The sequence below is a fragment of the Marmota monax genome, unplaced genomic scaffold, assembly GCF_021218885.2.
Source record: "Marmota monax isolate L192 unplaced genomic scaffold, Marmota_monax_Labrador192_F-V1.1 WCK01_AAM20220418_F8-fsc00001, whole genome shotgun sequence".
Lineage (NCBI taxonomy): Eukaryota > Metazoa > Chordata > Mammalia > Rodentia > Sciuridae > Marmota > Marmota monax.
Window position 1 is genome coordinate 19,382,208 of NW_026693777.1, and position 22,860 is coordinate 19,405,067.

General features: G+C 34.2%; 1 protein-coding gene across 17 annotated transcripts in view; it reads right to left on the reverse strand.

The window, feature by feature from the left end:
* The window catches only part of Gphn (gephyrin), a 602,369-nt gene that overhangs the window by 53,795 nt on the left and 525,714 nt on the right, over positions 1–22,860 (reverse strand). For all 17 annotated transcript variants that reach the window (XM_058584564.1, XM_058584567.1, XM_058584570.1 and 14 more), the window contains 3 exons: positions 15,254–15,373; positions 13,626–13,684; positions 12,297–12,450 (listed from right to left, as the gene is read on the reverse strand). In XM_058584564.1, coding sequence (XP_058440547.1) covers positions 12,297–12,450; positions 13,626–13,684; positions 15,254–15,373 — 333 coding nt within the window. The remainder of the gene's footprint in view (positions 1–12,296; positions 12,451–13,625; positions 13,685–15,253; positions 15,374–22,860) is intronic.

Sequence of the window (22,860 nt, forward strand, 5' to 3'; positions counted from 1 at the left end):
TATGACATGTAACTCAAATTATCTTAAGTTAAAATTTTTTAAATTTTTTAAGTTTGTTCAGATCTATATCCTCTGACATAGAACCAAGAACAAATTGATTAAGAGTAACTTCACATGGCCTTAAGTGCTCCAAAGATAAGACTAATTGTTCCAGCAAGTCACTTACTTTACAAATTCTAATTCGGCATGGACCTTACTTATTATCTTATGTCTTAAAACCAGCCCATAATCAACCCTAGTTCTCAAACTGTTTAAGTACCTTTCTGTAACTTCCTCATTTTGAGACACTACTGAAGATTTGTTGAAGGGCAGTGGAATATGTCACTCCAAAATATACCAATTTGGTATAAGGATGATATTTGAGCTGACAGCATTTGAGAAGAAACAGATACAAGAACAGCTCTCTGCTTTCCCCTTATTTACAAAAAATAGGACATAAATTTCCAAATGTGTCCCCCCTTTCCTCTCCACAAGGAAGGACAAACTTATTGGTCTGAAGATGGAACTAGAGGTATCTACAGAACAAACTTTATTAGCTTTTATCTATCATTAGTTTCCCATATATCTGCTGTCTTGTCACTAAAAGTTTAAGATAATTGTTCAATGTTAAAGAGGCAGTACAAGCCAGACTTATAACCATGTCTTTGAGAATTACTCACTTTACCTTGGGTATTGGCCATGTATATATACATGAGGTATACATGGTAATAAATTTGTTTTTCTCTTATTAATCTGAATCCTGTTATGGGGGGGTCCCAGCTAAAAATTCAGAAGGGTAGGTTCTTCTCTTACACTGACAAGGTGATATCCTCTCTTGCTCAGAAACTTTAATATATTCAGCTTGCTTTGATCATCAGGTTTCTGGTGGTCTTTGTATTAGGACTAGGATAGTTATGAAGGTCTTACTAAGACTTATGCAAGAACCCTCGCCATTGGTATTCTCATATTGGTTACATTGCACTTCACTGAATTCTCTGAGACTCTGGGGGATCTTTGTTTATGATGAAGGAGTAAGTCTAGAGCTTATCTTGAGTTATGATTCTTTTTGTTGAGCTTTGAAAGCTAGGTGATATTTATTTTATTGGTTGTAAGAATAAGATTCTCAGGACTTTTTGGTTATTTGGTTAGATTTGTACTATTTTTGATTTTCATTGGTGGAGATCTGCTAAAGCATTGATTTGATACTAACAATCCTATATAAAATGGCTACACTGTGTCTACAAGAATTTAAAAATTTTGTCCATGTTTGAGAGACAGCTTTGGGAAAGAGCTTCTCTTACCAATCCTGGCCTGTTAATTTTTACGGTTAACATTCAATGGTTTTAGTGTTAGCTAATACATTGATAGATTCATCATAAACTTGTGTTACCATCCTGGAATGACTTTGGCTTCTGTTTTTTCTTTCTTGCATTTATCTTTCTAAAATGCATAACTGCATTAAGGAAAACTTGAAATTACAGTGGCCATTTTGGAGTAGTTTTGATGCATGATTATATAACTATTCGCTTAAAAGTACTTTCAGAGCAAAAGGGGGATATTATTCTGGGTATTTTATGATTAGCACTTTTAAAAATTATTATATAAACTTGAAAATGAAATCTACTGAAAAAGTAAAAGTTCTTTTGTTAAACCCTCTTGAAGAATTTGTCTTATGGTTGTAGTGTTAGCTAATACAGAGAGAGAGAGAGAGAGAGAGAGAGAGAGAGAGAGAGAGAGAGAGAGAGGGAGAGAGAGAGAAAGAGAGAAATTTTTTTTTAATGTTTATCTTTATTTTTTTAGTTTTCGGCGGACACAACAGGCTTCCTCCTTAATTTCTGTTATTCAGAGATTTAATCCCACAGGCTTGACAGCAAGGGCCTAAAGACAGTATCTGAACTGGTTGGTCATTTTCTCTTTTTTCATGTATTGAAATGGGTTTGCCTGCATCTAACACTTTTCCTCTTTTTGCAAAGGGAGGATGATTAAACTTTTTAGAGTGGTCAATAACTCTTTACATACTCACTTTTCTTTCTCCCTTTTCCTGAAAATTGATATCTCTCTCTCTCTCTCTCTCTCACACACACACACACACACAAACACACACACGAAAAGTCACATTATAAAGTCTGATGGAGCACATTATTATTCCAAATAGCTTTTGGTTACACTCTGGGAAAAAAAGTTTTAACTGAGAACCATGACAATTGCCTAAGTTACTTGGTTATAAGATAAAGAGGAACATTCAGAGATTTTAGATATGATTTAAGGAGTGTCAAAAATTTTGGTTTATAGAGAGCTGTGGAATTGCTCAGAAGTAGACCACTTCTCTAGCATGCATGAGGCCCTGGGTTTGAGCCTTGCACTGCAACAAACACCCAGAGAGAAAAAGAGAATTTGTTTTATAAATATAGATTTACAAATTATATTAGACAAATGTATATAATGTTTCTATTAAGATGATTTGATGATTTTTTGATTATTTATTATTTTAAAACTTATTTTGATTTTTTCCTTTTTGAGGCTGGGTAGTAGGGACTGAACCCAGGGGAGCTCTACTACTGAGCCACATCTCTAGATCTTTTTATTTTATTTTTGAGGCAGGGTCTTGCTAAGTTGCCCCGGCTGGCCCTAAAGTTGTGATTCTTCTGCCTTAGCCTCCTGAGTTGCTGGTATTACAGGCATGCACCTTCAATGATTCTTTAGACAGATTAATAGTTTTGGTTTAAAAATTGTTTTCTTCCTAACTTTGTGACCACGTAAGAAAATTATATTAGAAGAATATTCTAATTATGAAAGCCTTGGGTTTATTTTCCACACAAAAATCCTAATTTGAATAATTTAAATTCCTTTAGTGGTTTTGCTAGAAAATAGCAAAATTTATGTTTATCTAAATTGAATAATGATATGGAATGACTCTGAAAAGAATTTTTTTTTTGGCAGTGAATCTAGGGCCTTATGAATGCTAGATGAGTGCTCTACCATGAGTTACACAGAGTTACATATCTAGCCTATGATGAATTCTTAAAATGCTTCTAAAATCATAAGATTTTTTTATGAATTTAAATTTTAGTCAGATCCTTAGTTAACTCTAAGACCTTAAATTAACATTGATTAGAGAAAATGATAATACTCTTGGATATGTGGACAATATAATGTTTAATGTTCCAGAGCTCTTCTTAATATATTATAAAGTAATCATCACTAACAGGTTTAAAAGGATATATAAAGGTAGAAGAATGCTTATTTGAGATAACTAATAGGTTTTATGTTTACCTATAAAAAAGAATAATTTTTTAAGTAAAAATTATGTGATTGTGCCAGAATATGAAGAAAAATAATAAAGAATAAATCTGTGGGGGCATTATACAACAAACATAAAAAGTTCTGAAGGGAAATGACATTTATTTTCTGGGGAATAATAACCACTGTTATAGTTTGGATATGAGGTATCCCCCTAAAGCTCCTGTGCTAATGTATAAATATTCAGGTGAAATGATTGGACTATGAGAACTGTAACCTAATCATTCCATCCTAATTTGAATGGACTAACTGGATGGTAAATGTAAACAGGCGGGGCATGGGTATAGGAGGTGGGTAACTGGGGATATGTCCTGGAAGTATTCATCTTCCCTGTGACCCCTCCTTTACCCTTCTGCTTCCTGAATGCTATGAAGTGAACAGAATTGTTCCATGCCTTTCTGCCATGATGTTCTTCCCACCTTGGGCCCACAGCAATGGTCTTAGTGGACAATGGACTAAACCTATGAAACCATGAGCCAAAATAAAACTTGCTCTCCTTTCTGTTGTTTTTGTTGTGTATTTTGGTAACAGTATTGCAAAGCAGACTAACACAATTATGTAAAATACATTTACATTAAGAACAATATATGTGTCATGATCTGAATATTTGTGTCCCCCCAAATGCAAATGTTGAAATCCTAACCCTGGAGTGATGGTAATAGAAGGCAAGCGTTTTTGAGAAGGTGACTGAATTCTGTCAGAGTTCCTTTAAAATAGGCCCATGGAAGCTTGCTTGCCCCTCTACCATGTGAAGATGCAGTGAGAAAGTGCTCTGATCTTGGAATTTTTAGCATCCAGAACTGTGAGAAACAAATTTCTGTTGTTTATAAACTACTTAATTTATATTTTATTAAAATAGCATAAATGAACTAAGACAATGTGTTAAAATTATTAACAAAACAGTTACATGATGTATTTATTCATAAGAAAAAAAAAGCCTTATAAATTCTGCAAATTGTTACTGAAATTTGATTTGTTTTGTCAAAAATGGTCAAGGTATTTTGTGCCCAAATAACAAAGGTCCCTTTTATAGCCAAACACAGTCTGTTAATTCTCTTGGTTTTTGAGATGCTCTTGAACTATTTTAAATATAAATTTCTAATACAGTTACTTTTTGCTCGTTTTAAAAAATATTGTTCTTTTTTAAAAATAGTACTGAGGGTCAAACCCAGGGCCTTGTGTATGCTAGGTAAGCTCCTGACCACCAAGTTATATCCCCAACCTCTGTAAGTGTTTTTTGTCTTTATTTATGACATGTTACTATCTTGCCTCTGACAACTCTTCTGGATTTTACTTTTCCCAAATGCAGAATAATAAAACTGTTAAGATGTCTTTTAAGCTCCATCTGTATTTGACTTTCTTGGGTGGCTAGTAAATACTACAAAAATTAGCTCCTTTCTCCTTATAAAAGGAGGGATGCTAAGATATTTGCAAACTTTAGTGATAATCTTGTTTTACTTTGTGTTCATATGGCAATGGTCAAATGTGTAGTCTATACAGCCTTATCTGTTGTTGAGCCATATAGGTACAATAAATTATCATGCAGTAAAGAGAATATGAAGGCATGGTGCTTGTAGAGATAAAAGTAACCACAGAATACCTAAAATACAATCACAGTTTATAAAAAGTAATACAAGTCAATCTTGATTGACTCGAATCTCCAAAAGATAACAGTATAATTTGGCATGAAAAGTGACCAGAAGTGGGGGAACTGAAAATGAAACAGAAATTAACAACTTGCAAAACTATACTTAACTTTCAAAACAGACAAATTGCACCATATCATGACATGGAATGCAAACCATCTTAGCTTTAATTGTTTTAATACTAGCTCCTTCAGACCATATGTTCTAGAAGGAAAAGCATGAACAATTTGATTTAATAGTAACTTCACATAGATCAATATGTTATACAGATAAAACTGACTATTCTAGTAACTTTTCCAGATTATAAATTCTGACCAAGCCTCATCCAGATCTTCCTGAGCTTTAATTTCCTTATGACCAACTACCATAACCTAAATGGTATACATACCTGTTGTAATTTTCCTTTTAGAGATACTACTGAGATTGAGTCAAAGTTCTGCCCTTCCTTTCTGAAAATTTAATAGATGCTTAAAAAAACTAATTAATACGTTCTGCAGGGAGTCTTTGTATGAAATTTTGACATGACTGTACAATACCTCAGTGATGCAGAGTTACTGAGGTTATTTTTCTCAAACATCAATTTCATTATTTTTTTCCTCTTTAACTTTACTCACTGCTATCTGCCAGTCAGCCAATCCATGGCACTACAAAACATCCTTGGCAAAATATTCCATAAATAGGAAATGAAAAACAACAATGAAAATCAGCAGAGGGAGGTATTACACTAAAGTAAAAACTAAACAAAGGAGAAACCAAGTCAAGTTAAATAACAAAAATAAATAAAAATGGCTAGGAATACAAATCATATCTCAATCATAACCCTGAATGTTAATGGCCTAAACTCATGCATCAAAAGATATAAGTTAGTTGACTGGATTAAAAAAAAAAAAAAGAACCAACAATATGCTTCCTCCAGGAGACTCATCTGATAGGAAAAGACACACACAGACTGAATGTAAAAGGTTGGGAAAAAATCATACCACTCACATGGTCTGGACTGTGGAAGCAAGCAGGGGTTTCCATCCTTGTATCAAATAAAGTAGATTTCAAGCTAAAGTTAATCAAAAGGGATAAAGAAGAACATTTCATACTGCTCAACCATACACCAATAAGACATAACAATTATAAATATATATGCCCAAAACAATGGAGCATCTATGTTCATCAAACAAATTCTTCTCAAGTTCAAGAGTCAAATTGACCACAACCCAATAATCTTGGGTGACTTCAACACACTTGTATCACCAATGGATAGATCTTCCAAACAAAAGCTGAACAAACAGACTACAGAACTCAATAATATAATCAATAACTTAGACTTAACTGGCAGATATAGAATATTTCATCCTTCAAAAAGTGAATAAACTTTTTTTCAGCAGCACATGGACCCTTCTCTAAAATAGACCATATAATATGCCATGAAACAACTCTTAGAAAATACAAAAAAGTAGAGATACTACATTGCATTTTATCAGATCATAATAGAATGAAATTAAAAATCAATGACAAAAATAAAAATTACTCCAATACCTGGAGACCAAATAATTTGCTACTGAATGAACAATGGGTTGCAAAAGACATCAAGGAGGAGATTAAAAAATTCTTAGGGGCAAATGAGAACACTGACACAACATATCGAAATCTTTGGGACATTATGAAGGCAGTACAAAGAGGAAAGTTCATTGCATGGAGTTCATTCCTTAAAAGACGAAAAAATCAACAAAGGAATGACCTAACATTACATCTCAAAGCCCTAGAAAAAGAAGAACAAATCAATACCTAAAGCAGTAGAAAACAGGAAATAATTAAACTCAGAGCAGAAATCAATGAAATCGAAACAAAATAAACAATTAAAAAACTGACAAAACAAAAAGCTGGTTCTTTGAAGAAATAAATGAAATTGACAGACCCTTAGCTACAATTATGAAGAGAGGAGAGAGAAAACTCAAATTACTAATATATATGATGAAAAAGGTAATATCACAACAGAAATGCAGAAGATAATTAAAAATTATTTTGAAAACTTGTACTCCAATAAAATAGAGAATATTGAAGAGATTGACAAATTTCTAGAGGCATATGAGTTGCCCAAATTGAATCAGGATGATATATACAATTTAAACAGATCAATTTCAAGTAAGGAAATAGAAGATGCCAACAGAAGCCTAGCAACCAAGAAAAGCCCAGGACCAGATGGATACACAGTTGAGTTCTACAAGACCTACAACGAAGAACTAATACCAATACTCTGGAAATTATTTTGTGAAATAGAAAGAGGGAGCATTTCCAAACTCATTTTATGAGGCCAATATCATCCTGATTCCAAAACCAGGTAAAGACACAACAAAGAAAGAAAACATTAGACCAATATCTCTAATGAACATAGATGTAAAAATTCTCAATAAAATACTGGCAAATCAAATATAAAAACATATCAAAAAGAGAGCGCAACATGATCAAATGGGTTCATCCCAGGGATGCAAGATTGGTCCAACATATGGAAACCAATACATGTAATTCATCACATCAACAGACTTAAAGATAAGAATCATATGATCATCTCAATAGACGCAGAAAAAGCATTTGACAAAATACAGCACCCTGTCATGTTCAAAATACTAGAAAATCTAAGGATAACAGGAACATATCTAGGCATCGTAAAGGCTATCTATGCTAAACCTCAGGCCAACATTATTCTAAATGAAGAAAAATTGAAGGCATTCCCTCTAAAAACTGGGACAAGTCAAGGATACCCTCTTTCACCACTTCCATTTAACATAGTTCTTGAAACACTGGCCAGAGCAATTAGATGAAAGAAATTAAAGAGATACAGATAGGAAAAGAACTCCAATTAACACCATTTGATGATGATATGATTCTATACCTAGAAGACCCAAAAAGTTCTACCAGAAAACTTCTAGAACTAGTAAATGAATTAGGCAAAGTAGCAGGATTTATAAAATCAACACCCATAAATCAAAGGCATTTCTAATCAGTGACAAATCCTCTGACAGAGAAATGAGGAAAACTACCCCATTTACAAGAGCCTAAAAAAACAAAACAACAACAAGAACACAAAACAAAACAAAACAAAAAACAAAACAAAACCAAACCAAAAAGCCAAAAAACACCTTGGGAATCAACTTAATGAAAAAGGTGAAAGACCTATACAATGAAAACTACAGAACCGTAATGAAAGAAATCAAAGAAGACCTTAGAAGATGGAAAGATCTACCTTGCTCTTGGATAGGCGGAATTAATATTATCAAAATAAACATACTACCAAAAGCACTATACAGATTTAATGCAATTCCAATCAAAATCCCAATGGCATTCCTCACAGAAATAGAAAAAGCAATCATGAAATTCATCTGGAAAAATAAGAGACCCAGAATAGCTAAAGCAATCCTTAGCAAGAAGAGTAAAGCAGGTGGCACCACTATATCAGACCTTAAACTATAATGCAGAGCAACAGTAACAAAAACATCATGGTATTGGCACCAAAATAGACCTGTAGACCAGTGGTACAGAAAAGAGGACACAGAGACTAACCCACAAAATTACAATTGTGTTATATTAGACAAAGGTGCCAAAAACTTATATTGAAACCTGGAAATCTATATGCAACAAAATGAAATTAAACTCCTATCTCTCACCATGCACAAAATTCAACTCAAAGTGGATCAAGGACCTAGGAATTAAACCAGAAACCTTGTGCCTAATCGAAGAAAAAGTAGGCCCAAATCTCTATCATGTCAGATTAGGCCCCAACTTCCTTAATAAGAGTCCTATAACACAAGAATTAAAATCAAGAATTAATAAATGAGATGGACTCAAACTAAAAAATTTCTTCTCAGCAAAATAAATAATCAGTGAGGTGAATAGAGAGCCTACATCTTGGGAGCAAATTTTTACCCCTCACACATCAGATAGAGCACTAATCTCTAGGGTATATAAAGAATTCAAAAAGCCTTTATATACCCTAATCTCTAGGGTATATAAAGAACTCCCCCAAACAAATAACCCAATCAATAAATGGGCCAAGCAACTGAACAGACACTTCTCAGAAGAGGATATACAATCAATCAACAAATATGTGAAAAAATGTTCATCATCGCTAGCAATCAGAGAAATGCATATCAAAACTACTCTAAGATATCATCTCACTACAGTCCAATGGTAGCTATTAAGAATACAAAGAGGGCTGGGATTGTGGTTCAGTGGTATAGCGCTTGTCTAGCATGTGCGAGGCCCTGGGTTCACTCCTCAGTGCCACATAAAAATAAATAAATAAAGGTATTGTGTCCAACTACTTCTAAAAAATAAATATCAAAAAATAAAGAATACAAAGAACAGTAAGTGTTGGCAAGGACGTAGGGAAAAAGACATACTCATAGGTTGCTCTTAGGACTGCAAATTGATGCAACCAATATGGAAAGCAGTATGAAGATTCCTTGGAAAACTGGGAATGGAACCACCATTTGGCCCAGCTATACCTCTCCTCGGTCAATACCCAAAGGACTTAAAAACAGCATTCTACAGGAGCACAGCCACATCTATGTTTATAGCAGCACAATTCACAATAGCTAAATTGTGGAACCAACCAGATGCCCTTCAGTAGATGAATGGATTAAAAAATGTGGTACATGTACACAATGGAATATTACTAAGCAATAAAAGAGAATAAAATTATGGCATTTGTAGGTAAATGGATGGAGTTGGAGAAGATAATGCTAAGTGAAGTTAGCCAATCTCAAAAAAACCAAATGTCAAATGTTTTCTCTGATATAAGGAGGCTGATTCATAGTGGGGTAGGGAGGTGAAGCATGGGAGAAATAGACGAACTCCAGATAGGGTAAAGGGGTGGGAGGGGATGGGAGGGGGCGGGTTAGAAATGATGGTGGAATAAGATGGACATCATTACCAAAGTACATGTTTGAAGACAGTAATGGTGTAAATATACTTTGTACACAACCAGAGATATAAAAACTTGTGCTCTATGTGTAATATGAATTGTAATACATTCTCTGTCATATATAACAAATTAGAATAAAAAATTTAAAAATATATGTAATTTATTTACATCTTGTCAGTCAGATTGATTTTTTCAGTGCTGGGGATCAAACCCAAGGCCTCACAAATCCTGGGCATGGGGTCTACCATTGAGGTCTTGATGCTAACTCCCTAGTCCTCCAGCTGAATGTTCAATTAGAGAATTCCTTTGTGGACATTCTGTCATGTAATAGATTCTTGATATATATTCATTGAACAAATGTGTGAGATTGGGAATACATGTCCACATCACAAGGTCTCTGGTTTAATTCCTAGATCCTTAATCCACTTTGAGTTGAGTTTTGTGCATGGTGAAAGATAGAGGTTTAATTTCATTTTATTACATGTTGATTTCCAGTTTTCCCAGCACCATTTGTTGAAGAGGCTATCTTTTCTCCAATGTATGTTTTTGGCACCTTTGTCTAATATAAGATATCTGAAGTTATGTGGGTTAGTCTCTGTGTTCTCTATCCTGTACCATTGGTCTACAGGTCTATTTTGGTGCCAATACCATGCTGTTTTTGTTACAATTGCTCTTTTAATATGTATAGTTTGCTGAAATCAATAACTATCTAAATAGGATACTCTGTATTAGAACTGATAAGTTTATTTCCCTAATTTTGAAATAATTCTTCATTCTTAACAAGGTTATACATTTACAGTATATTGGGCAGGTTCCAAAAATGCACAGCTTTTTCCCCTTAGCTTTTGAAACAAAGAGGGTTACACCTCTGAGGTACATTCCTATTTTTTTTTTTTTTTAAATCTTGAGCCAACATCTCACTAAGTTGTAGAGGCTGGCCTTGAACTTGTGATCCTCCTGCCTCAAACTCCTGAATAGCTGAAATTACAGATGTTGTGCCATGATACCTGGTTACTTAGACAACTTGTACAATGTTCTTATGTTGCCTTAAGCAATTGTCCTGCTCACCAATATATCATGTTGGATTTGAGAAGTAGATCATACATATCAAGGGAAATCAGGACCAATACTTAAAGGGAGCTTGCACTGTGACTAGCAAAATTATGTAGTCTTATCACATTAATAGATAAGTGCAAAACTTTTTTGGTCTCCCCAAAAATAAATAATTTTTTTTCCCTGTTATTGTTTTCTGGGTATCTGAGGATCTCAAGCATTCAGAAGAGACTACACTATGCTTTATTTATCTCTTTAATCACCAATTTCCAGTGCAGTGCCTGGTATAAAAGTACCCAGTAAACATTTATTGAACTAAACTACGTGGTCATGGAGAGTCATAACAATAGCTAATTTTGAATAAGACTGGGGGAGAAATGTCGAGCATATGGAACCAGAGATTGCAGAATTTAGAAGCAAATTTCTTTCTGTTAAATATATGTTATGTTAAATATAGTGCTAGTTGGTTTTAGAGATCAAAATCAAAACTATACAGATTAAAATGAAAACAATGTTTATTTTGGATCAATCAATAGTTTTAGGGAATAACTAGTGCAACTATTTGGGGAATAATCAAATTTGGAATGTTGATTTAGCTCTCCATTAGTAAAACCAAAGATTGTATTCTTTCTTTTGCCCTAACCAAAGAACTATAAGGGTCATAGAGAGACCTGAAAAATTTTCATTCCCACGACTTCAAAAATTTAAAAATAATTCTAATAAAGGGCTACTTTCAGAATAAAGTTAGCGATTTTAAAATTTTGGTCCATTATAAGGAGCATGCCACTAGAGATGCTATCAATAGAGAAAAACAAATAAACAGTATACTCAAACTCCTGTTGGTGATCAAAGATTACATGGAACTTTAATAAGAAAACCGGTTAGCCACAGTATTCTAATTCATTGATTTATTTCCCAAACAGAGGTGGCCTATCATTTCAGCAAAAGGATAGACACAAGTCGTTATCTTAATAGACTAAGTACTGAGTATGCACAGTTTGGTATCTATAGCTTGCAGCTAACATTCTTTGTTTATGTGTACTGAATATGTGGAAATGCCATTGGTTGCAATATTTCATTCTAATAAATGGAAGGAAATATTTCTTAACCTGTAATTACTAGTGCTTTCTTCTTTTCTTTACCCAAATTATCCTAAGGCCAACTTCTTATTTCCCTCTTACTAGAATGTGATGTCACTGGTAAGAAACATGATCTACAGTGTTCTATTTATAACACAGAACAGGTGTCAGAAATGGCCTTGAAAACCCTCCCATAATATAAAAAATATCTATATAAATAAAATAAATATATTATATATATATATATATATAATACACACACACACACACACACACACACACACATATATATATATATATATATATATAAATATTTTTTTTTACCTCATTTCCTGTTGACATGACTGCAACCACTGGAAATTTATTAACTTCAACTTCTGTGACACCTACAGTTGCTAGAAGACCAATCTCTGAAGGGCCCATGTGGGTTCCTTTGGCCAAAACGCATTCCCCTCTTTTAATATCATGGCCGATGGGTCTGAAAAATCAAAAACAGATCCATAAGTAGTATGACTAAGAATAAAATTTTCTCAGCTCAGAGGGAAACTTTAGTGTCAAAGAAGAAAGAATCTTAGGGGACAAAATATCCAGAAATGAGGCAGGAAAAAAAACAATGAACAGATTCTAAAAACTATATGCTTTTTTAATTTTAAAAGTTAGACACACAACAGAAGACAGAAATAAGATTTTTATCTATTTCTGCTAAACAGAAATTTTACTTCATTTATGAAAATTATTTTACAGATAGCTTTGTAATATATTATTGTTAAAAATGTCAATTGCAAACTTTCTCTGGTATAAGGCAAAGATTTATATAAAAATATCTAATGGCATTAATAGAGCTAGATAGCTGTTTAACTTTGTGATGAGACTACACAAAGAGGTTATAGTGATAGAAGTAATTTCCATTAGGACCACTTAAGTTGGTCTTGATCTGAAGTGACAGAGGTCTCAGTTAAGTTGCCAAGGGTCTTGCTAAGTTGCTGAGGGTGGCCTTGAACTTGTGATCTTCCTGCCTCAATCTCCCAAGTTGCTGGAATTATAGGCATGTGCCACTGTGCCTGTTTTGATTATTTCATTTTTTAAAATATTTTATTTTTTAGTTGTAGTTGGATACAATTATTTATTTATTTATTTTTATGTGGTGCTGAGAATCTAACCCAGGGCCTCACACATGCTAGGCGAGCGCTCTACCGCTGAGCCACAACCCCAGCCCTTGATTATTTCATTTTTAAGGGTAGTTAGTGGAGGATGTGCTATCAGACAATTATGTGAATACCCAGGTCTGGGATTATCTGTGTTACTACAAATTTCTAGATAACCCAGGGGTGGGGTTGAATATTTATGGATTATCTAGGGGTAGAATTAACTGTGGATTATGTATGCTTATGATGACTTTACCTTCTCATGTTGGTTTTGATTATTTCATTCACCTTTATCATCTTCATTAAAAAGTAGGCAGGGAAGATGTTGGATATAGAATTCAGACAATTCATTTTGCTTCTTGTTAAAGCTTGAAAGCAAACTATTATAAATCCATAGCTATAGCAATTATTGCTATAGCTATGGATATGTAATAGTTATATGCTCTCCTGAGTTTATGCTCGTGTAGAAATGAAAGTTGGCTATATATTCTGTATATAATGAATTTACCTGATATCTTGGCCTGGTCGAGCCTGCACCAGAATTCGCACTTCAAGTTCTTCAGTACCCTATAATAAAAGCAGGTCTTATAATTTCAAATAGAACAACCTAACAAAATTTCAGTAGAATTAAGTTTCTCTGACTTTTGTCATCAGATAGACCCAGAATATGTATAATTACAGAGAAACACAAAACAATCTGCTAACTCTTTGAAAATACTATGAATTTCTAATATAGTTTCCTAAAAATTTAGTAGTTTGGTGTCAATAAATAAATAAACATTCTCTATAATTTTCATGCTTCTAAAAATATATCAATTCAAATATTCAATCTTACTTGTGAGTAGCATTTTCAAGGAGTGAATATGTAAATATGTGTGTATATATATATATGCATATACATACATATATGTGTATGTATATGATATATGCCTACCCTAATACGTAAAATGAAGATGCATAAAGGAAATCTCTCCCTCTTCAGTTCCCATGAATCGCCAATTCAAACCATGTTGAGGTTCCCAAACATCTGCAGAAATTTCAGTGAAGGACTTAAAGTTTGCCTGAGAGTAGATTTCTATAAACTAATAGTGATCATTGATTTTATATTTATTGGCTGTGAATAATATCGTGATATTGAAACTATGTCCTGTCATCTGGCAGTCTAACGATGCATGTGTCCTGGGTTTCAATGGTCTGCTGGCTTCCCTGATGCAAATAAATCCCTGTGTGGACAGCTTTAACAGCAGGCACTGTGATGTGTACGCCAGGAGTTGAATTTTATAAGCTGTGCATGTAGGAAGGTGATTAAAAAGAAAATCTCCAGAAAAGTGGCTCTCAGCAAGACTGAATTTTACTATCTCACCAATCTAGGAGAATATATATCTATTTTTAACCTCTGCTTAAAAAATAAGATATCTTAAACTTCTTCACAAAACAAGTAAGATTGCCAGTCATTAAAACCTCACTTGAATCTTCCCTACCTGTATTAGTGGCTGATAATTTGGCTTCAATAATTGCCACTAATTTCAGTGAGAAAAAGGCCTGCTTAGAACACAAAAAATCCAAGCATCCTTCATTTGAGAAAATGGGTGGGGGGGATTTGAAACTAATATATATTCAATATTTCTAGGCTATCTTTTTGATAGTATAACTTTTTCCTGAACTGAAGAAAATCAAAGGAGAAAGGGTCATTTGGTTGAAATGTTTGGCTTAGTGTAATATTCAAGAACTTGCCCAAGGGTTCCTAGTTGAATTCTTCCTTATTAAATTCTGATTTCATGAACTCCATCACTCACATTTTACAAAAGCTGGTTTCAATGACACCCTTCTCAGCTGCAAGGCACGTCAACTGTTAAAAATCACTATTTTTATCATGAGTCATTTTCTTTTCCTTGTTTGTACGTGAATCTTCTTCAGTTACTCATGTTTCAAATTTAGCTATAACAATAGCATAAAAGAACCCTCCTATGACAAAAGATTGATTTTTGAATGTTAAAGCAATTTCTTATTTATTGGAGACCCAAACATTACATAACCCCTCAAACTAGATTAACCTCATCAACATTGCAGAAAATGGGTGTGACTTCTTATATTGCCTTAGGAACAGTAACATGATAAGACCTGGTGGTTACGTACATCATCTGATTCCCTGATAAGTTCAGTATCTTCCACTTGCACTACTGCATCAGCACCGCAGGGGATTGGAGCACCTGTTGTAACTCTCATAACTTGTCCTGGCATTACTGTCTGAGTTGGCTGGAAATACAAATATGAAATAGACTGTTGATTATCTTGCTGTTGCAAAGGAAAATATGCAGGGAATGTAACATTTTCAGATACAAACCATGAAAAAAAGTCTTATAGTGTTATTCATTTTGGGCCAATGTAATAGATCTTACCTACAAATAGGTATGCTCACACCCAAGCTGACTTTATAGATACTTTAAGGTAAAAACTATTAGATATCTTTCTTTGCACCCTGTTCTCCTCTTGAAGAACTGTCATATTTACCACTATTGTTTCTCATTCAATAATGTGAACCTTCTTAATGTAAGTGATTTGACAATCTGTAAGAAAAAAAAGTAGGCCATATGATATGAACAATTCTGAAATCCTAGCACTTTTGTAATGTCATAAACTTTTCATGTTTGACAAATGCAGTACTTTATTATCTAAACTTCCTGGCTAAATAAAGGCAAGTCAGAAAAGCATTTTAATTATTGGTCTAGAAAACTTTCTAAAATATATTAGTTCACTTAATTAATACTAAACATCTGACAAAAGTAATAACATTTAAAAATGACCCAGTGTTTGTAATGATCTGTATTAAACATTATTTTTTAAATTTAAAAATGAGTTCTCATTTGGTTGGTATAAGAGATAGGACCTGCCCTGCTAACTTCTCACTGCATGAAGAAAAGCATATTTCTGTATGATTCATCTGATAGACTTGATCAGACTTTAGGAAAATCACTTGTCTGAGGCTATGATTTAGGTCAGATTTGGAAAAATGAATGCTTCAAATTTCCCCTAAAAGAAAATCCTCAGACAATATTAATTTAAAAGATATCTTTTTAAAGACATCTGTTTAATAAGTATTTAAAATGTTAAGTCATTATAACAAGAATATACTTATCACTATTGAACTATATGCTTAAAAATGGTTAAACAGGACTTTTAATGTAATGTGTTTTTAACACATACACAAATCTCTCCTTCTCCCTCTCTCTCTGTCTCTCTCACTCACACACACACCACTTAGGGATTGGTTAAAGAAAAATACCCCACCTCACCACTGAAAGTAAAATCAAAGTAAAATTAGATATTTATTTGTTAGAAAAGCTTTAAAAACCTCTTTATAATATTATTGTCATAAATTATGCCACGAATTACTAGTGTTTATTGAACTCATTGTTTATTCGAGGTATAGTATTAAATGTATTATATATTTTAGAACATAAAATCTATAAAGGCAGAGATTTCTTTCACTTTCTGTTTGCCTCTTCTGATCACATCATCTTATAACTTCTGCTGTGGTCTAAAGGGCTGAACTTGATGGGTTGTTTTAACCAGGTTCACATCACTTTGGCATCTGTCTAGATTCAGCCAATGGGAGAGGCTAACAAGAGATTAGAGGGTAGAAGAGAGAGACAAGCAGAGTTTTCATTTCCTTTGTACTTTTCTTGCTGGGCTATAGTTTGGTAATGATTAGGGCACCTCTACTCAGTGAGAGCCACAGTCCCTTTGGGAGGTCCTGTTCCATAGCTATGAATCTCTGGAAGTTCAGGTACCACAATTCCACTTTACTCTTTCAGATCTCGAGGTGGTAAAAGAACCTTGCTGCTGTTAACACCAAGGTGCTTACTTCCCTTTGCTGGATTCACTTATCCTTATCCATATTTTGGAAATAGTTCCTGCATTAATCTTCTTTAACCTACCCTTTTCCAGACATATTGCTTTATCATCCCAAGGCTTATAAGTGTCTAGCACATAATAGATAATCAAATATTTCTAGATTGAATGAATACTCAATATCTTATTATCACAATTGCATGAAGTATGTGCCTGGTTTCTTGGCTTACAACTCCATTTTTCTCCCTGTTTTTCTCTCACAGTCTTGGAGAAAGAGCTGCTTGGGATCAGATCTGGCATTAAGTTATGTAACTTAGATCTTTTTATTCTTTATTTGAACAAAAGACATTCTAGGATTATTCAGAATTATTACATTTTAATGTAATTTTCCACCAAAATAATGCATAGAATTTAAAATGAAAAGTTGAGGGCCCATCGTTTTTTAAAAATTATGTTCTTCAATTCCAGATACCACATATTGTTTGGGGCATCTCTTAATCTACTATACATAACTATTTTGTGGTACAGTATTTTTTTTTTTTGATGAAAAAGCATTTAAAATTTTCATATAATATGTGTTTTTTTTGGAAGAGGGATTACTGCCAAATTATCTTCTGAGGTTTTGGAAAAATGGCATTTAAAATAGGCCTAAAGAAACTCTTGGTGGAAATTGAATTCTTAAGTGGATTTCAGGGTAGTTGCTGCTGAAACTGAACTTTGTTAGCCTGTATCTTTGCCTCAAAGTAGTCAGATTCAACATGCTGTATTCTGGAAATTTTCTTAAAGTTGTATTGTGTTTTGGCCTCTAATTTTCTTTATTCTTGGCTTAAAACAACTCTTATGTTTTTTTTTTTGTGATTAAGAATAAAAACATTGGCTTTTCTCTTACATCAGCAATTCTAAATGGTAGGTCAAGGATTCCTACCAGCTGACATATATTAACCTCATTTTAAAGATACTGGATATATAAAAAACATTTATATATTCACTTAGGTAGACAATATAAACAGCAATTGAATGAAGTCAGTTAAAATGGTACATTCCAGCAATATATGCAATATTTCCCAATGATTATTAAGGTTAGCAGTTATTCTCTCCATATTTTTATTTTTTTAATTTTTATTTATATTTTTTTAATTTTTTATTGTTGGTTGTTCAAAACATTACATAGTTCTTGATATATCATATTTCACACTTTGAATCAAGTGGGTTATGAACTCCCATTTTTACCCAGTATACAGATTGCAGAATCACATCAGTTACACATCCATTGATTTACATATTGCCATACTAGTGTCTGTTGTATTCTGCTGCCTTTCCTATCCTCTACTATCCCCCCTCCCCTCCCCTCCCCTCCCCTCTTCTCTCTCTACCCCCTCTACTGTCATTCATTTCTCCCCCTTGTATTATTTTTCCCTTCCCCTCACTTCCTCTTGTATGTAATTTTGTATAACCCTGAGGGTCTCCTTCCATTTCCATGCAATTTCCCTTCTCTCTCCCTTTCCCTCCCACCTCTCATCCCTGTTTAATGTTAATCTTCTTCTCATGCTCCTTGTCCCTACTCTGTTCTTAGTTACTCTCCTTATATCAAAGAAGACATTTGGCATTTGTTTTTTAGGGATTGGCTAGCTTCACTTAGCATAATCTGCTCTAATGCCATCCATTTCCCTGCAAATTCTATGATTTTGTCATTTTTTAATGCAGAGTAATACTCCATTGTGTATAAATGCCACATTTTTTTTATCCATTCGTCTATTGAAGGGCATCTAGGTTGGTTCCACAGTCTTGCTATTGTGAATTGTGCTGCTATGAACATCGATGTAGCAGTATCACTGTAGCATGCTCTTTTTAGGTCTTTAGGGAATAGACCGAGAAGGGGAATAGCAGCGTCAAATGGTGGTTCCATTCCCAGGTTTCCAAGAAATCTCCATACTGCTTTCCAAATTGGCTGCACCAATTTGCAGTCCCACCAGCAGTGTACAAGTGTACCCTTTTCCCCACATCCTCGCCAGCACTTGTTGTTGTTTGACTTCATAATGGCTGCCAATCTTACTGGAGTGAGATGGTATCTTAGGGTGGTTTTGATTTGCAATTCTCTGACTGCTAGAGATGGTGAGCATTTTTTCATGTACTTGTTGATTGATTGTATGTCTTCCTCTGAGAAGTTTCTGTTCAGGTCCTTGGCCCATTTGTTGATTGGGTTATTTGTTATCTTATTGTCTAATTTTTTGAGTTCTTTGTATACTCTGGATATTAGGGCTCTATCTGAAGTGTGAGGAGTAAAGATTTGTTCCCAGGATGTAGGCTCCCTATTTACCTCTCTTATTGTTTCTTTTGCTGAGAAAAAACTTTTTAGTTTGAGTAAGTCCCATTTGTTGATTCTAGTTATTAATTTTTGTGCTATGGGTGTCCTATTGAGGAATTTGGAGCCCCACCCCACAGTATGTAGATCGTAGCCAACTTTTTCTTCTATCAGACGGCGTGTCTCTGATTTGATATCAAGCTCCTTGATCCATTTTGAATTAACTTTTGTGCATGGCGAGAGAAAGGGATTCAGTTTCATTTTGTTGCATATGGATTTCCAGTTTTCCCAGCACCATTTGTTGAAGATGCTATCCTTCCTCCATTGCATGCTTTTAGCCCCTTTATCAAATATAAGATAGTTGTAGTTTTGTGGATTGGTTTCTGTGTCCTCTATTCTGTACCATTGGTCCACCTGCCTGTTTTGGTACCAGTACCATGCTGTTTTTGTTACTACTGCTCTGTAGTATAGTTTGAAGTCTGGTATCGCTATACCTCCTGATTCACACTTCCTGCTTAGCATTGTTTTTGCTATTCTGGGTCTTTTATTTTTCCATATGAATTTCATGATTGCTTTCTCTATTTCTACAAGAAATGCCATTGGGATTTTGATTGGCATTGCATTAAACCTATAGAGAACTTTTGGTAATATCGCCATTTTGATGATGTTAGTTCTGCCTATCCATGAACAGGGTATATTTTTCCATCTTCTAAGATCTTCTTCTATTTCTCTCTTTAGGGTTCTGTAGTTTTCATTGTATAAGTCTTTCACCTCTTTTGTTAGGTTGATTCCCAAGTATTTTATTTTTTTTGAGGATATTGTGAATGGAGTGGTTGTCCTCATTTCCATTTCAGAGGATTTGTCGCTGATATACAGGAATGCCTTTGATTTATGCGTGTTGATTTTATATCCTGCCACTTTGCTGAATTCATTTATTAGCTCTAATAGTTTCTTTGTAGACCCTTTTGGGTCTGCTAGGTATAGAATCATGTCACCTGCAAATAGTGATAATTTAAGTTCTTCTTTTCCTATTTTTATGCCTTTAATTTCTTTCGTCTGTCTAATTGCTCTGGCCAGTGTTTCAAGAACTATGTTGAACAGAAGTGGTGAGAGAGGGCATCCCTGTCTTGTTCCAGATTTTAGAGGGAATGCCTTCAATTTTTCTCCATTCAGAATGATGCTAGCCTGAGGCTTAGCATAGATTGCTTTTTTACAATATTGAGGTATGTTCCTGTTATCCCTAGTTTTTCTAGAGTTTTGAACATAAAGGGATGCTGTACTTTGTCGAATGCTTTTTCCGCATCTATCGAGATGATCATATGGTTCTTATTTTTAAGTCTATTGATGTGGTGAATAACATGTATTGATTTCCATATATTGAACCAGCCTTGCATCCCAGGGATGAATCCTACTTGATCATGGTGCACATTGTTTTTGATATGTTTTTGTATCCGATTCGCCAGAATTTTATTGAGGATTTTTGCATCTAGGTTCATTAGAGATATTGGTCTGTAGTTTTCTTTCTTTGAAGTGTCTTTGTCTGGTTTAGGTATCAGGGTGATGTTGGCCTCGTAGAATGAATTTGGAAGTTCTCCCTCTTTTTCTATTTCCTGAAGTAGCTTGAAAAGTATTGGTATTAGTTCCTCTTTAAAGGTTTTGTAAAACTCTGCTGTATACCCATCCGGTCCTGGGCTTTTCTTAGTTGGTAGTCTTTTGATGGTTTCTTCTATTTCCTCAATTGATATTGGTCTGTTTAGGTTGTCTATATCCTCCTGACTCAATCTGGGCAGATCATATGACTTAAGAAATTTATCGATGCCTTCACTATCTTCTAATTTATTGGAGTATAAGGATTCAAAATAATTTCTGAATATCTTCTGTATTTCTGAAGTGTCTGTTGTGATATTGCCTTTTTCATCCCATATGCTAGTAATTTGAGTTCTCTCTCTTCTTCTCTTCGCTAGCATGGCTAAGGGTCTGTCGATTTTGTTTATTTTTTCAAAGAACCAACTTTTAGTTTTGTCAATTTTTTCAATTGTTACTTTTGTTTTGATTTCATTAATTTCAGCTCTGATTTTAATTATTTCTTGCCTTCTACTTCTTTTGCTGTTGTTTTGCTCTTCTTTTTCTAGGATTTTGAGATGAAGTATGAGATCATTTATTTGTTGTTTTTTCCTTTTTTTAAGGAATGAACTCCAAGCAATGAATTTTCCTCTTAGAACTGCTTTCAATGTGTCCCATAGATTCTGATATGTTGTGTCTGTGTTTTCATTTATCTCTAAGAATTTTTTAATTTCCTCCTTGATGTCTTCTATAACCCATTGATCATTCAGTAACCTATTGTTCATTATCCAAGTGATGCATGATTTTTCCTTCCTTCTTTTATCGTTGATTTTCAGTTTCATTCCATTATGATCAGATAAGATGCATGGTATTATCTCTACTCCTTTATATTGTCTAAGAGTTGCCCTGTGACATAATATATGATCTATTTTTAGGAAGGATCCATGTGCTGCTGAGAAAAAAGTGTAACTGCTTGATGTTGGGTGGTATATTCTACATATGTCAATTAAGTCTAGGTTATTTTTTGTGTTATTGAGTTCTATAGTTTCCTAATTCAACTTTTGTTTGGAAGATGTGTCCAGTGGCGAGAGAGGTGTGTTGAAGTCTCCCATGATTATTGTATGGTGGTCTATTAGACTCTTGAACTTGAGAAGAGTTTGTTTGATGAACATAGCTGCACCATTGTTTGGGGCATATATATTTATGATTGTTATGTCTTGTTGGTGTATGGTTCCCTTGAACAGTATGTAGTGTCCCTCTTTATCCCTTTTGATTAACTTTGGCTTGAAATCTATTTTATTTGATATGAGTATGGACACTCCTGCTTGTTTCCGAAGTCCATATGAGTGATATGATTTTTCCCAACCTTTCACCTTCAGCCTATGTATGTCTTTTCCTATCAAATGTGTCTCCTGTAGGCAGCATATTGATGGGTCTTGTTTTGTGATCCATTCTACTAGCCTGTGTCTCTTAATTGGTGAGTTTAAGCCATTAACATTTAGGGTTATTATTGAGATATGGGTTGTTCTTCTAGCCATATTTGTTTATTTCTGTTACTAAACATGGTTTGTTTTCCTCTTTGATTATTTTCCCCCCCTTTACTGTCCTACCTCCCACTGTTGGTTTTCATTGTTATTTTCCATTTCCTCTTCCTGTAATGTTTTGCCGAGGATGTTTTGAAGAGATGGTTTTCTAGCTGCAAATTCTTTTAACTTTTGTTTATCGTGGAAGGTTTTAATTTCATCTTCCATCCTGAAGCTTAATTTTGCTGGATACACAATTCTTGGTTGGAACCCATTTTCTTTCAGTGTTTGAAATATGTTATTCCAGGATCTTCTAGCTTTCAGAATCTGTGTTGAAATATCAGCTGTTATCCTGATTGGCTTACCCCTAAATGTAATCTGCTTCCTTTCTCTTGTAGCTTTTAAAATTCTCTCCTTATTCTGTATGTTGGGCATCTTCATTATAATGTGTCTAGGTGTGGATCTCTTATGATTTTGCACATTTGGCGTCCTGTAGGCTTCTA